Raw genomic sequence first — 13,268 nt, 5'->3', positions numbered from 1 at the left:
TATTAAAGCAGCTCTTTGGAATCGAGCAGCTCAATAATAAGTTGTAATACTAGCATGGGATATCCTATGCAGCAACAGTATCCGTTTCAGGTTTTCGTGTCAATCAGCCACTATAAATACAGTACTGCAAATATTAGCATGTAGCATTTGCAGGCAAAACGTACAGCAAAAATGCTGCCTAGATGAGTTATTCAGTAGTTTTTCAGGTGGTCTCATTTGAGAGTTCATTATGCTAATAGTTGCACAGTTGTACCTCAGGACAAATACTTGCGCTAACCACCCACAGTCCTGTTTAAGCATGTGCAAAACACACTAAATTGCACTGTGCTGTATTGAAATCAAGCCATTATCATTCTTGTCACAGCAAACACACCACTTTTATGTTTATTAAACCACTGAGTGTATTAGTGTTAGCCTTATCACCAGGCGTAAGCAAACCTATTGAAGCTAACTAAACCAAACATGCTAAACATGGAATTGAGCAGCTCAATAATTAGTTGTAATACTAGCACAGTATATCCTATATGCAGCAACCGTATCCGTTACAGGTTTTTAGGTCAATCAACCACTATAAATACAGTACTGAAAATATTAGCATGCAGTACTTACGGGCAAAACCTACAGTACGGTGGCCAGAAAAAAGCTGTCTAGACAGATTATTCAGTAGGTTTTCAGATGGTAATAGTTGCACAACAGTATCTCAGCACAAATACAGGCCCTAACCACCCACAGTCCTGTTTAAGCACATGCAAAACACACTAAATTGCACTGTGCTGTATTGAAATGAAGCTATTATCATTCTTGTCACAGCAAACACACCACTTTTATGTTTATTAAACCAAACACTTGGTGTATTAGTGTTAGCATTATTATCACACAGAGGTTTAAACATACCTACAGTGAAGCTAAGCCAAACTAAACATGCTACACCAAATGTTATTATAATATGCAAATGCTATGGATAGGTACAAGTTTTGCCTAAAAAGAGACCAATAAACTGTGACATTCCTGAAGTTTTTATATATGGTGTTTTTAAACTTTTGCTAAGCTATACGTGAATCAAAATAACATTTTCAACATAAGATTTGTACAAAAAAGCAGGGAGGCTATAACAACATGTTTTCACTGTGTGGATGAATGTTTTTAGAAAGTTTATTTGTTAATTTCTGTTTAGGGAAATGCTGGTAGCTTTGTTTTTGAATGTGACACACCATCTTAGATTTATGAAAACTCGTTCCCGCCACTGAATTAAAAAAATATATAAATAAATCAGTCAGAATTCTGAGTTATAAAGTCGCAATTCTCAGTTATAAAGTAAGAGTTGCGAGTTAAGTTAGAATTCCAAGTTATAAAGTAAGAATTCTGAGTTATAAAGTCATAAATGTGAGTTACGTCAGAATTCATAGTTAAGTCATAATTCTGAGTTATAAAGTCAGGATTCTGAGTTATTAAGTCAGAATTCTGAGTTATTATGCCGGAATTGCGAGTTATAAAGTCAGAATTCGTAGTTATTATGCCAGAATTGCGAGTTATTGAGGCAGAATTGCATTTATTAATTCGTAATTCTGAGTTATAAAGTCATAATTCTGAGTTATTAAGTCAGAATTGGAAGTTATAAAGTTGTAATTCTGAGTTATAAAGTCATAATTCTAAGTTATAGTCACAATTCTGAGTTATTAAGTCAGAATTCTAAGGTATTATGCCAGAATTGCGAGTTATTAAGTCAAAATTCTGTTATAAACTCCCAATTCTGAGTTAGGTCAGAATTACGAGTTATAAAGTCACAAATCTGAGTTATAGTCAGAGTATAGTTTGAGTATTTTTTTTTTTTACATTGTATGTATTTAAAAAAATAAATTAATTAATTCAGTGGCTGGTACGGGCTTCCATAAAGATTAGCAACAAAGCAACCAATATCTGTTTATGTCAGCGTAAAGTAGTTTGGACAACTATCTTAAACTAGCCATTGCATTCTGCACACATTATACAAGTTTTTATCATTTATAATCAAATATTCCTGTGAGTATTTGATAGGACAAGCCTAAAAGAGGTTTAGGGAACTACCATGTTCAGTTCAACCTCTTAAAAATGAAAATAAGTGTTATAGTGAGCACAAGGGCGAGTCCTGAATGAAAACACATAATCTAATAGAGGTGTAATGGAGGACACGGCCAGCCTAAGACCACAGAAGAAAGGAAAACAGCAGTCAGATCGGTCATGGACACAACATGGAGGCTTTAGCATTTCATGACGATTGACATTAAGTCACTTTTCAATCTGTTGACCTTTTATGTGGGTTAAAGCTTGGCAGTGGCAGCCTTAATGGACAAAACGAGAGAGAGAAACTACGATCTACCCAAAATACCAAAAAAGCCTTCAACCACAGATGGTAGTTGCCTAAAATGAAAACAAAAACAAACCGTTTCCACAGTAACCTCACACATCCAGCTGCTTGGAGTCTGGCTGACACCGAGTTATAAGTCATGCTAACATTTCCTCGGTTAACGCCACCATCCTACGAAACATCCATTCATCCACTTCACTGTGCAGTGGGAGGTGAACCACAACTCCAGCTAAGCATTTTCCTAAATGACCTTGTTCGCTCAATTTGATATGTTATGGAGCCATCCAAATGGACCTGAGAAGTCCAAGCCAAAAATGCACGTTTTGGATTAAAAGCTCGACCATCTTGTGAACACATGTCTTCCTCAGTGGGCTTCTTTGACCCATTGTTTATTATGACAAAGTGGAGGAATATTTTTAGATGTTTGATTTTCTTTTCTGAAATGTTAACTTGTTTTGGCCAGAAGGAGGCAGTGTTGACTCACAGTATATGCTATTGAACTGTATGTTCAGTACAGAATGCTAATTTAGCTATTTTTGCAGTGTATAGCATGTATAATGTGCACAGAAAGCAAATATTGTTTATTTTCATAAGAACTGGTACTCACTACAACCATAGCAGCATAAATTCAAAACATTTATTGAGTTTAAAGGTGTTTATCTAAACATATTAGCATTATTCAGTACAGGTAAAGCTACTAAACTGTGTAGCATACTACCAATCTGTTAACATTTTTCATTTAGTATATTCTGTTCAGGAGTAGAGAGCAGTATGCTAACATAAAGGAGCTTATTCAAAGAGCAATGATGTTAGTTTGAAAGAAAAAAAGCGTGCCTAAATGACTAGGTTGTGGAACCTGCATTTGAAAATACAAAGCATTAAAAAAATATTGAGCTATATTACTTTGTAAGACTGTAAATAGGGTGTAGGCTATGACAATTAATTTCTGTGACTGTTAGCATAGAGCTAACTAACTCTCCCATTGCTTTTTGTAGCCCAGTGAAGAGAAAATACAAAGCTAATCTAAATGTATGTCTGTAAGGCTGCATATGGATTGTATGACCATAGATTTCTGTCACTATTAGCATAAAGACAACAGACTTACTTGCTAATCTGGTTTTGTGGTGTATGACAATTCATTTATGTGTCTGTTAGCATAAAGCTAACTAACCTGCTACTTTTGTCTCTGTATAAAAAGTTTATGCTTTTTAAAAAATATGAAACTAAATTACCACACCTGTAAGACTGTATATGGAGTGTATGACCACTTTTTTTTGTCAATATTAGCATAGTAAACTAGCTTGATAATCTATTTTCGTAGTCTGTAAAAATGTCAAATCTCTGTATTAAAAACTCGAAGCATGTTTAAGCAGTATTTAAGCCTGTAAATAGATAGTTTGACCATTCATTTCTACGATAGATTAGCAAGCTAGTCAGTCGCCTCTATGCAAACCTCTCAGATGTTATAGATCAGGGGTCACCAAACTTGTTCCTGGAGGGCCGGTGTCCAGCAGATATTACCTCCAACCCTAATCAAACACACCTGAACAAGTTAATCAAGCTCTTACTAGGTATACTTGAAACATGCAGGCACATGTGTTTAGGCAAGTTGGAGCTAAACCCAGCAGAGACACTGGCTCTCCTGGACCGAGATTGGTGACCCCTGTTTTAGATGTTTAGTTATGAAACAACGTTTAAATGTATCATTTTAAATGTAAAAACACTTGTCTGATAGATAAAGACTTAGTGATCACTTGCTCTCATGTGCCAAAAATGCCATTTTTTTGGAATTGTTTTGAAGTTAGCATCTATATTTTGTATTGGTCACACAAGCAACCAACCAATGGCATTTAGGAAACCACCAAATCTTTATCTTTCAGAAAAAGTACTTCAGTTTGACAGAATTAAAACTTGTCTTAATACAGAGATTCCACAAACCAAACAAACTATTAGCAAGCTAGTCAGTTTTCCCCTTGGTAACAGTGGCCAGTCTCCAGGACGAGCTGTGTTTTTGCCACCGGGGGCCCTTGTATAGACGTTGCCAGCCTTGCGTTACTGCCGTAGTGTTGACAGCGATGGGGCAATTTGTCCAGGGGTGGGTGGGTGTGTAGAAAGTGGGATCTCTAACCTTTGAGCCAAAGCTGAGGAGCAAATGAGGCCTGACTGGGGAAATATCTGGAATTATAAAACAGTGTCCATCCAAGCGAAGTGGTCACAGTCATTTTGTGTTGCGTAAGCCAAAAGAGTGTGTCCAAATGGATATATGCTGATAGCAAAAGCGCCTAAATGCAAATGTTTATTTTAAGAGTGTGTGTTTTTTTCGGGGAATCTCATTTGTGTCACAATAGAGCTCCAGAACTTTCTGAATGAAGCTTCTGTCCGAAAGGGGACTGGAGAAAAGCCACGATAATCCATGGCAACCATCACTCCTCCTGGCCATCTTATGAACTTCATGACCCCAAAGAGCGGATGCAGATTTTTTCTGGACACATATCTGATTTAATTACCTGAATTTACAATCAGTTTAGGTGGAATTTAAAAGCATTGTGATGGATAAGCTTTCAGTTAGCTTGAAGATCAACAACATGCTCCATTTTCTATCATTGTAGAGACACTAAAAGCAATGATGCATCACCTAAATGTGCAAAACTACATTAATGTGTATAAATATCATATACTAGTTTCTAGATTAGGAATATGGGCCATTGACAAATCATAATGTTAAAAAAGTACTCAAAATTATGAAAATGTTGAATTTAAGGTGAACATGATTGTGCCGAGTAAAACAAATCTTAAAAATGATTGTAAACATAAAATATTGCCAGCATGCACAGGACGCTAACATGATGTCAGATTGACATAATACCCCAACATCATGGGGACATTGCATCTTGTTTGAAAATGAGGAAATAGCCGGCAGCTAGCTCTCTGAAACTTTTACATGGTTGCCCACTGAAGCTAAGCAGGGCTGCGGCCGTCAGAATCTGGATGGGAGACCACATGGGAAAGCTAGATTGCTGCTGGAAGTGCTGTTAGTGAGGCCAGCAGAGTGTGCTCAACCTTTGTCCTGTGTGTTCCCTAATGCCCCAGTATATTGATGGGGACTTCATACTGCTCAGTGAGCACAGTCTTTCAGATGAGACGTTAAACCGAAGTCCTGACTTTCTGTGGTCGTTAAAAATCCTAGGATGTCCTTCGAAAAAGAAAAGGTGTTTAAACCCGGCACCTGGCCTTATTTGCCCACTGGCCTCTGTCCATCACTCGTCCTCATCATAATTGGATTCGTCTCCTCTCCACCAATCAGCTTGTATGTGCGGTCTGGGGCAATTTGGCTGCCATCGAGTCATCCTGGATGAGAGACTTGAGGTTGTGTGGACGTTAACTGTGGACGTCTATCAAACGTTGGATTTTGGTTGCCGTACCTGACGACTAAATGTCAGTATATTCTAACACAATCAAAAATCAACCAAATATCAACGTCATTGGAGGTTGTTATTGGACGTAAAATCTAACCTAATATTACGTAAAATTGTAAAAACTTAAAATTCTATTCATATTTATATTAATATTATTATTATAATATTTATAATATTTATATAATATAATATATTTATCCATTTTCTTTTCTGCTTAGTCCCTTTATTAATCTGGGGTCCCCACAAGGGAATGAACCACCAACTTATACAGCATATGTTCTACGCAGCGGATGCCCATCCGGCGGCAACCCATCCCAGGGAAACATCCAAACACACTCATTCATACACATACACTACGGACAATTTAGCCTACCCAATTCACCTATAGCGCATGTCTTTGGACTGTGGGGGAAACCGGAGCACCCAGAGGAAACCCATGCTAACACAAGGAGAACATGCAAACCCCACACAGAAATGCCAATAGACCCAGCCGAGGCTCGAACCAGTGACTTTCTTGCTGTGAGGCAAACATGATATCCACTGTGCCACCGTGTAGCCATAATATAATATAATATAATATAATATAATATAATATAATATAATATAATATAATATAATATAATATAATATAACATAATATAATACTACATTAAACGATAATTGAATCATTTACATCTTAAACTGCTTTGTCAGGCCATTTAATTTTATGTGCATTTTTAATGCATTTTGGAATAAATCAAATCCCACCATGTCATTGACCCATATTCATCCACGCATTAACATGCAAATTAGAGTTCAAGCTCACCTCTCCACCACGTCTTCTCCACTCCAGCAGGTGTTTTCATCCATCACCACCTCCCCCTCACACAGCATCTCCGGCAGGTTGGAGAAGAAAGACTTGTACCGCTGGATGTAGCCCATAAACTCCCTGCAGGAAGTTCAGGCTTTCAGGAGGCGATCAAAAACCATCAAACCAGGCCTAATTATAGAGTACAACCAGTTCTGCCCCAGTCATCATGATATTTCTAATCAAACATGCCCAAACACTGATAGACACAAGCTGCTTTTTTTTGTTGTTTGTTACCGTTATTAATGCTGACAGCGTTCTTCCTTGCTCGCACACGTTCATTTGATGTGAGATTAAATCGTTAGTACATTCTTAGGCTGGCAGCCAATGTCATTTTAATGACAAAATAATTAGAGGTAATTTTATAAAAAAGAAAAATCTTAAGGGTATGATCGGAAACGCAAATGCTTAGTCTTACTTTGAAATCTTTTTCAGGCTCCTGGGTTTGTCATATTTGGATGCTTTCAGAGGCAGAGACCTGCAGTCATCGACATGTGGAGATTTGTGAAGAAAAAAAAGACAAATTGCATATAAGCTGCTACTAGTATGTGTTGCTTACATAGTATTTGTACTGTCGCACATAACAAACATGAATATAATTAGTACTGACATCATTTAAAAGGTATTGAAAAAATAAACATAATAATAATAATGAACTTTATTTTCTGTAGCACCTTTGTGCAACACATGTCCGACAATTCGAAGAAAAAAAATTATTATAAATTTCATACAAAATAATTAGCGATAAACGATAAGTGTCCAAAAATAAAATAAGATATTCTAAGCTTATTTCCTAAGTAAGGTAAGATATTAAGATTTCATAAGGTTTTCTATTTTTAGATGAATATAGGTTACATATGCTATATTCTCACCGTCTTTTGAGAGCTATGTGCTCATGTTGGTTGCCTGTGTCAGGTAGTGTTGTATGGCTGGAGGATGTGTTTGAGGTTTGGAGTTCAAGGCTGGGATTCACTGACGGAGTCAAACTTCCCAAAGTCGAATTGGCTGGAGTGGAAGAAACCGATTCGGTCAAGGACCCGCAGACTTTACCAACCTAAAGAGAGAGAGAGAGAGAGATGAGGAATAAAAAGCCACTGGATGTTATGGATAAATTGTAAACTGACATCCACCAGTTCAAACAAACAGCTCCATCTAGTGGACACTAGTAAGTGGCACAATAACACTCTAGTATTATTTACAATAAGTTTAATTAGAACAAGCTTGCATGATAAACGTCTTTTAACACTGAATACTGGATTGCAACGCCTTAGCATTGAGATGCATACATTATAAGGGCAAGTTTCGGGACATGTTTCCACAATAAAGTGGAATAGGCTTTAAGAAAGTTGTCTATAAGAGCGTGTAAACGTGTTTGTATTTGTATATCTTCTACAGAGCTTTATTTATCTGAGGATTAGCCGAACTTTCTCATTCCCCCTGCTCTGGCCCCTCGCTAGCTGAATTGCATTTTGGGAAGGGGCCGTTTGGTTCACGAGAGCCGTCTTTGTCCAGAGGTGAATTTGCATGCAGGACATCAGGCTGATTGTGACCAGACAACACCCAAACAACTCAAGCAGCACCAAGATAGCGCCAGACCACATGCAGCGTGAGGGACTGGAGAGGCCCCATAGTCCTCCGTGTCAATGCCACTGCGGGCGGCACATATAGACATCTTATAAACAATGACGATAACAATCCAAATGAACTCTGTTCCGTTAGTATCATTTTGACAATGAAGACGGCCCCCAAAATACTCAATGCTAACAAGTTAGCGCAAATGTTTCTAGCTATGAATGTTTGGCTTGTTATCATAGTGTTCTAAATCCTGACCGACTAACTTTGTAGCACAAAACAAACTTGCATTGTATTCTGTCAGCCGGATTTAACATGAAATCATGGATTGGTAGGATAAATCATATGTTAATCAACTTTTGACAGTTGTTTTTGACACCAAACATGTGTAAGCATACCTCTACAGTGATCTTTGCTACTTCATCAACAACCCACACTAAAAGAAACTAGCCTAATTAGCTAAATGCCGTCATAGAAACATACTATGGCATTGCAATACCCTAGAAAACCATGAGCAAAACCATGTAAAGCAAGTAAAAAAAAGGCTAAAAAACAACATTTCAAAAAGGCTTCACTAGCGAAGAATATAAGCATGCAGTATTAGCACTGCTAGTAGTTAGCACTGCTAAGAACACAAAACATTTTTTTAAGTACACTGCCGCTTTATGTATTTTCTGGGTCCCAAACCAGAACAATCATTGATTTAGCCAAATCATAACTTTACCATTCGTTTAGCATGTATGTCAGGTAAGCTAATGGGTACAAACAACTAGCATTTTCTAAAATAACTTCTTTTGTGTTAAACAGAAGAAAGAAACTCAAACAGGTCTTGCAAAACTGAATGGTGAGTAAATGATGATGGAATTTTTATTTTGGGGCAAACTATCCCTTTAACTAGCGATGTTTTCCAACTCTTACGGCTGAATCCAGACCAGGTAATGTGAATCCTAAGTCATTCCAGTCTGAATGGATTCAGTCCAGTGATGGATTCAGGGAGGGGTGAACTCCCATAACCAGCCTCTATTGTAGAGCGGTAAGCTTGCGGTTGGAGTTTATGAGTGCAGTAGTTGGAGGCTTAAGAAATAATATCTCCCATTCTGATTGGTATGTGTAGACTCTTTGAGACAGATTTGTAGGAATGCGTTCTCAAACTTGACCTACACATATAGATCTGTCAGCACCGGGACATGATGTGTGCAAAGCCGAGCTGTCATGAACCTCTTGACCCCTGTGGCCCCTTCTGCTATGATTCCACTGGAAGAGTAAAGTGAGAGAGACCGGCAGACGGCCATCCCATGCCATGCTTATAGACTTTGGCGTTGATGGTATGAATAGCCTCAGGGTGGGCGGATGGGTATTCACTTACAGACAGCCATAGTCACACTGTCATGACCAACACATTTTTTTACAGTGCGTGTCATATTACCACATAATCACGGTTCTAATGATTGAGCTAATAATAAACCCCTTGCAGATAGAATAATCATAGGGCTTCGTTTTACACAATTTAGAACTGAAAACTTTAGGCTAAAATGCGAATTTATACAAGTTATTTATTTTAGATTAAAGCCAAATTGTCTTAAATGTGCAAAACGGCAGCCTTGTAACTGCACAGACTACGATTGGTCGAGACATTTGATATGCACCAGTCACCAAACATGCTGCTTCAAGTGCATGCCCACTAGAACTGATTAGTCCAACACATGGTGCAGCTCGTTCGTGGAATAAAAATAAATGTGTTCTATGAATCAGAGAGTAGCATGACTCACCACGGCGCTAAGATGTGGCCCGTGCAGTTGCGCAGTGAGGATGGCATCATTAATTCTTTCCCGGATGCGTAGAAGTCCCAGTTCCACTTCATATCTCTCTGATAATGCCCCACTCAGCTTCTCCAGAAGCGATACATAGTCTCGCCAGGGAGCATCCAGCTCAGCCACGCCTGCCAGGCAACCTCGCATCACGTTGAGACATAGGCCTCCACATGGCCGGATCAGGGTCAGTCCTCGACAGTGAGGACAGAACAACATGCGCACTAGTGCACGTCCACACACTCGTCCCATGCCCACAGACTCTGTGATGTTAAGTACATCTGCACCGACTGCCAGTGCCCGGCTGAGGGCACGACCAACCACAAGCGCCTTGGACAGTCCTTGAGCAAGTTCTTGTGGGTGATGGCCAAAGGGATAGATATCATGCCGTGTGGCACGAAGGCACTCAGTTCCTTCGGCAGACCAGGTTGAAACAGGTGAACCCAAGCCAGGATTGACCAGATGCTGGTACACCAATGGGAAGAGTTTGTCATAAAATCTGTAAACCGAGTGTTCCACAGAAACGTTATCATCGCCTCGAAGGTAGAGATCAAGGTCATTGAAGAGGGTGGACACCAGTGGTCTTGCATCTTGGGAGATTGTCTCGTAGGTGGTGTCGAAAAGTGAGTTGGTATGATTTAGAGTGAACGAGAGCAGGGAATGGAAGGTATCTGTGGGAAGAGGAAATAAAAGAAAGATTTTGGACTGAAGAAGCACTGAAAAAGACCTCCACGAACAGCTATTTCATAGTCATCTTAGATGGATAAACATTCGTAACATGAGAGACTAACAATTGCTGTAATTTTGTTTGACATTTACGAGAGGGTCAAAGATACTAGTCTGTCATGGTGCACCTCTGCCTTGTCTCGCATTGCTTACGACTCTTTCTTGTGTATCTAATCTCTCTTTCCATTGGGCTAATGGGAGCTGACAACACTTAATCCATGGATCTTTTGGGCTGGCGCTATTGGGCTGAAGGTTAGTTTGGAGATATGTGACACGTGTGACTAGCTTATTACCAATTTTAGCAGTCAGGGCGTCATTTTATACCTCACTATGCCTATGGTCTTCAAATGGAAGTTGAGGATCATAGTCTGTTGTGCCTTATACATTATTTACAATGGCATATTAACATTTGTGTGACAAGTGACAGATGGGTGCTTAAGTAGACAGCTGGTAGAACCCTTCAAAGTACAGTTTGCTTTAGTGTCATCTCATTCATAATGGCCAAAACATTCCAGCTCTGTCTGGTTTCTCTGTGAATGGCCCAAATGCTAAGAATGAATCGAAAGTTATGATTGCACTTTATTGATGCAGGAACAAAAGAACACCTGTTTGGCTCGTGATCCTAAAAGGCACCCAAAGGAAACTTTGTAAAACAAACCTTTGAGGTTTTAAAATAAATACATCAGGGATCTTGAAATATTGTATCTCTGCTCTTGCTATTTCTTTGTGTCTCTTTTCTGGAATTCCCACAACAATATGTAATTAAATTTCTTGGGCAAGGAATAGTATCTGAGTCCTTTCATCCAAGCCTCAAACCACAATCCGGGATAGGCAGTTTGTATGAATGACTGGGAAATGGGTATTGCGTGGAACAGGTTCAAGCACTGACACTTCAAACTTGAATCAATATAACAAAACAGCCCAACATCTGACTTACAGCACTAGGCCGAAAATCTGGGTGTAACTTGGTAACTACATCCAAACACCCTGCTATCAAGTGACATGACCAGGGATTACACCCGGATCAAGTATTGGGGTTCTTCTCAGGTGGTTCTGGGACATGGAGGCATGTTGGGGGGGGATCCATACTCAGGGGTCACAGAGGGTGCCTAGCAATCACCACAACTGACCTCTAACCTCAGGGACAGCGGGATGTTCTGAAAGGACAGACAGAAGGGTCAACCTGGATGGCCTTTCAATGATTGCTCTATTAACTTGGAGCCTGCTGGAATTGATATGGGTCCTTCTTTAAAAAACATCAGTGTCAGACTAACTCCACTCACTGTACCCAGTCCAGGACTGAATTTAGATCAAGGAAGCACACAAGTATTTTTAGTTCCTCTCAGGTTAAAGAGGATAGCTGGGCTTTGTTGGATAGCTAGTACGTGAGCAGCATATGTTGGGTTTGCTTTTGCAGTGAAATCACTTGAAGGGCAGAGAGGACTTTTTAAAGAAATAGTTCAGCTAAAACATGTGCTCACTCTCAGATATTTAACAGTTCATGCTCCTTCCTATATTTTGAGGTAGGTTTGAAGTCAGCAATATAAAATATGTTCGATTCTCACATGTCTGTGTTTGTGTACTTTTTAGTCCTTTTCCCCCAATATGAAAAAAGCCATTTACCCTTGTCTTCTATGGAAGAAAGTTACATTTCCCGAATGAATTCATAAGGTTCGTACTTGAGTTATTACTTTACCCTTAAACACACAAGTGTAGTCGTAGAGACAATAAGCGGTCTACATTAAAAATCCTCTTTCACGTGGGAATGAAAAACACTTTACAAACCTTCCTTCTTTTAAACAGGACACCAGCTACAACCATGCGAAAAGTAGCAGAAAAGGACAACTGATCTTTTCAAAAGCTCTCATTATAGAGCAATACATTGAAGTGCACTGAGACGGATCTCCAAGGATACGCCAAGAATTTCAACATTTCTCTTTTCGTTTGCTTTACACTCGTTAAATATTCACTCGGCTGGCAGCAAAGACAGAGAGGACAGCGGCTGTGCCCTTTTCCTGTGAACCTGAAAGGGGATTTGTGCAAGTTTGGGCAGACAAATTGGATGAACTTAAATATTTGGTTGGGCGAGGATTTGGAGTTGTAAATTGGAAGATTGCATGGTTTATGTCATCACATGGTATACATGCACCGGAGGAGATAATGACATGCACAGAACTGGCCTAAGTGTGTGAGTTCTGGTTCTTTTTGTATGTTTTATTCAAACACTGGTTGTGAAAGGCCTTGTCCTAATCCTAAAGCGCCAATCAACCCCTAGGATGCACATGTATTGCTTCACAGGAGACCTCAGGCAGATAAAGGATCATCCTGTGAGCATGAAAAACAGCGGACAAAAGCCAAATCTCCAAGTAACCTTGGAAAGTCATGATGTACAATGTAAGAAATGTTAAACACCACCTCTGTGTTTCCTATGCAATACATACAAAGTAATAACATGTCATATGACCCACCTGCTGTGGCAGGGACTTGATCCCATGACCTACTACTGCTGCTGCTGCGAATGCAAAAAGCACATGTCCTAGTGTTTGTTTGGCCAA

At 39.3% G+C, this 13,268-nt stretch overlaps 1 protein-coding gene across 1 annotated transcript in view; it reads right to left on the bottom strand.

The window, feature by feature from the left end:
* The window catches only part of gpc5b (glypican 5b), a 62,651-nt gene that overhangs the window by 45,377 nt on the left and 4,006 nt on the right, over positions 1-13,268 (bottom strand). The window contains 4 exon segments of the mRNA NM_001302221.1: positions 6,566-6,688; positions 7,026-7,085; positions 7,480-7,661; positions 9,949-10,658. Coding sequence (NP_001289150.1) covers positions 6,566-6,688; positions 7,026-7,085; positions 7,480-7,661; positions 9,949-10,658 — 1,075 coding nt within the window.

Source organism: Danio rerio, chromosome 22 (assembly GCF_049306965.1).
Source record: "Danio rerio strain Tuebingen ecotype United States chromosome 22, GRCz12tu, whole genome shotgun sequence".
Lineage (NCBI taxonomy): Eukaryota > Metazoa > Chordata > Actinopteri > Cypriniformes > Danionidae > Danio > Danio rerio.
This window is presented reverse-complemented; position numbering and strand designations above follow the sequence as displayed.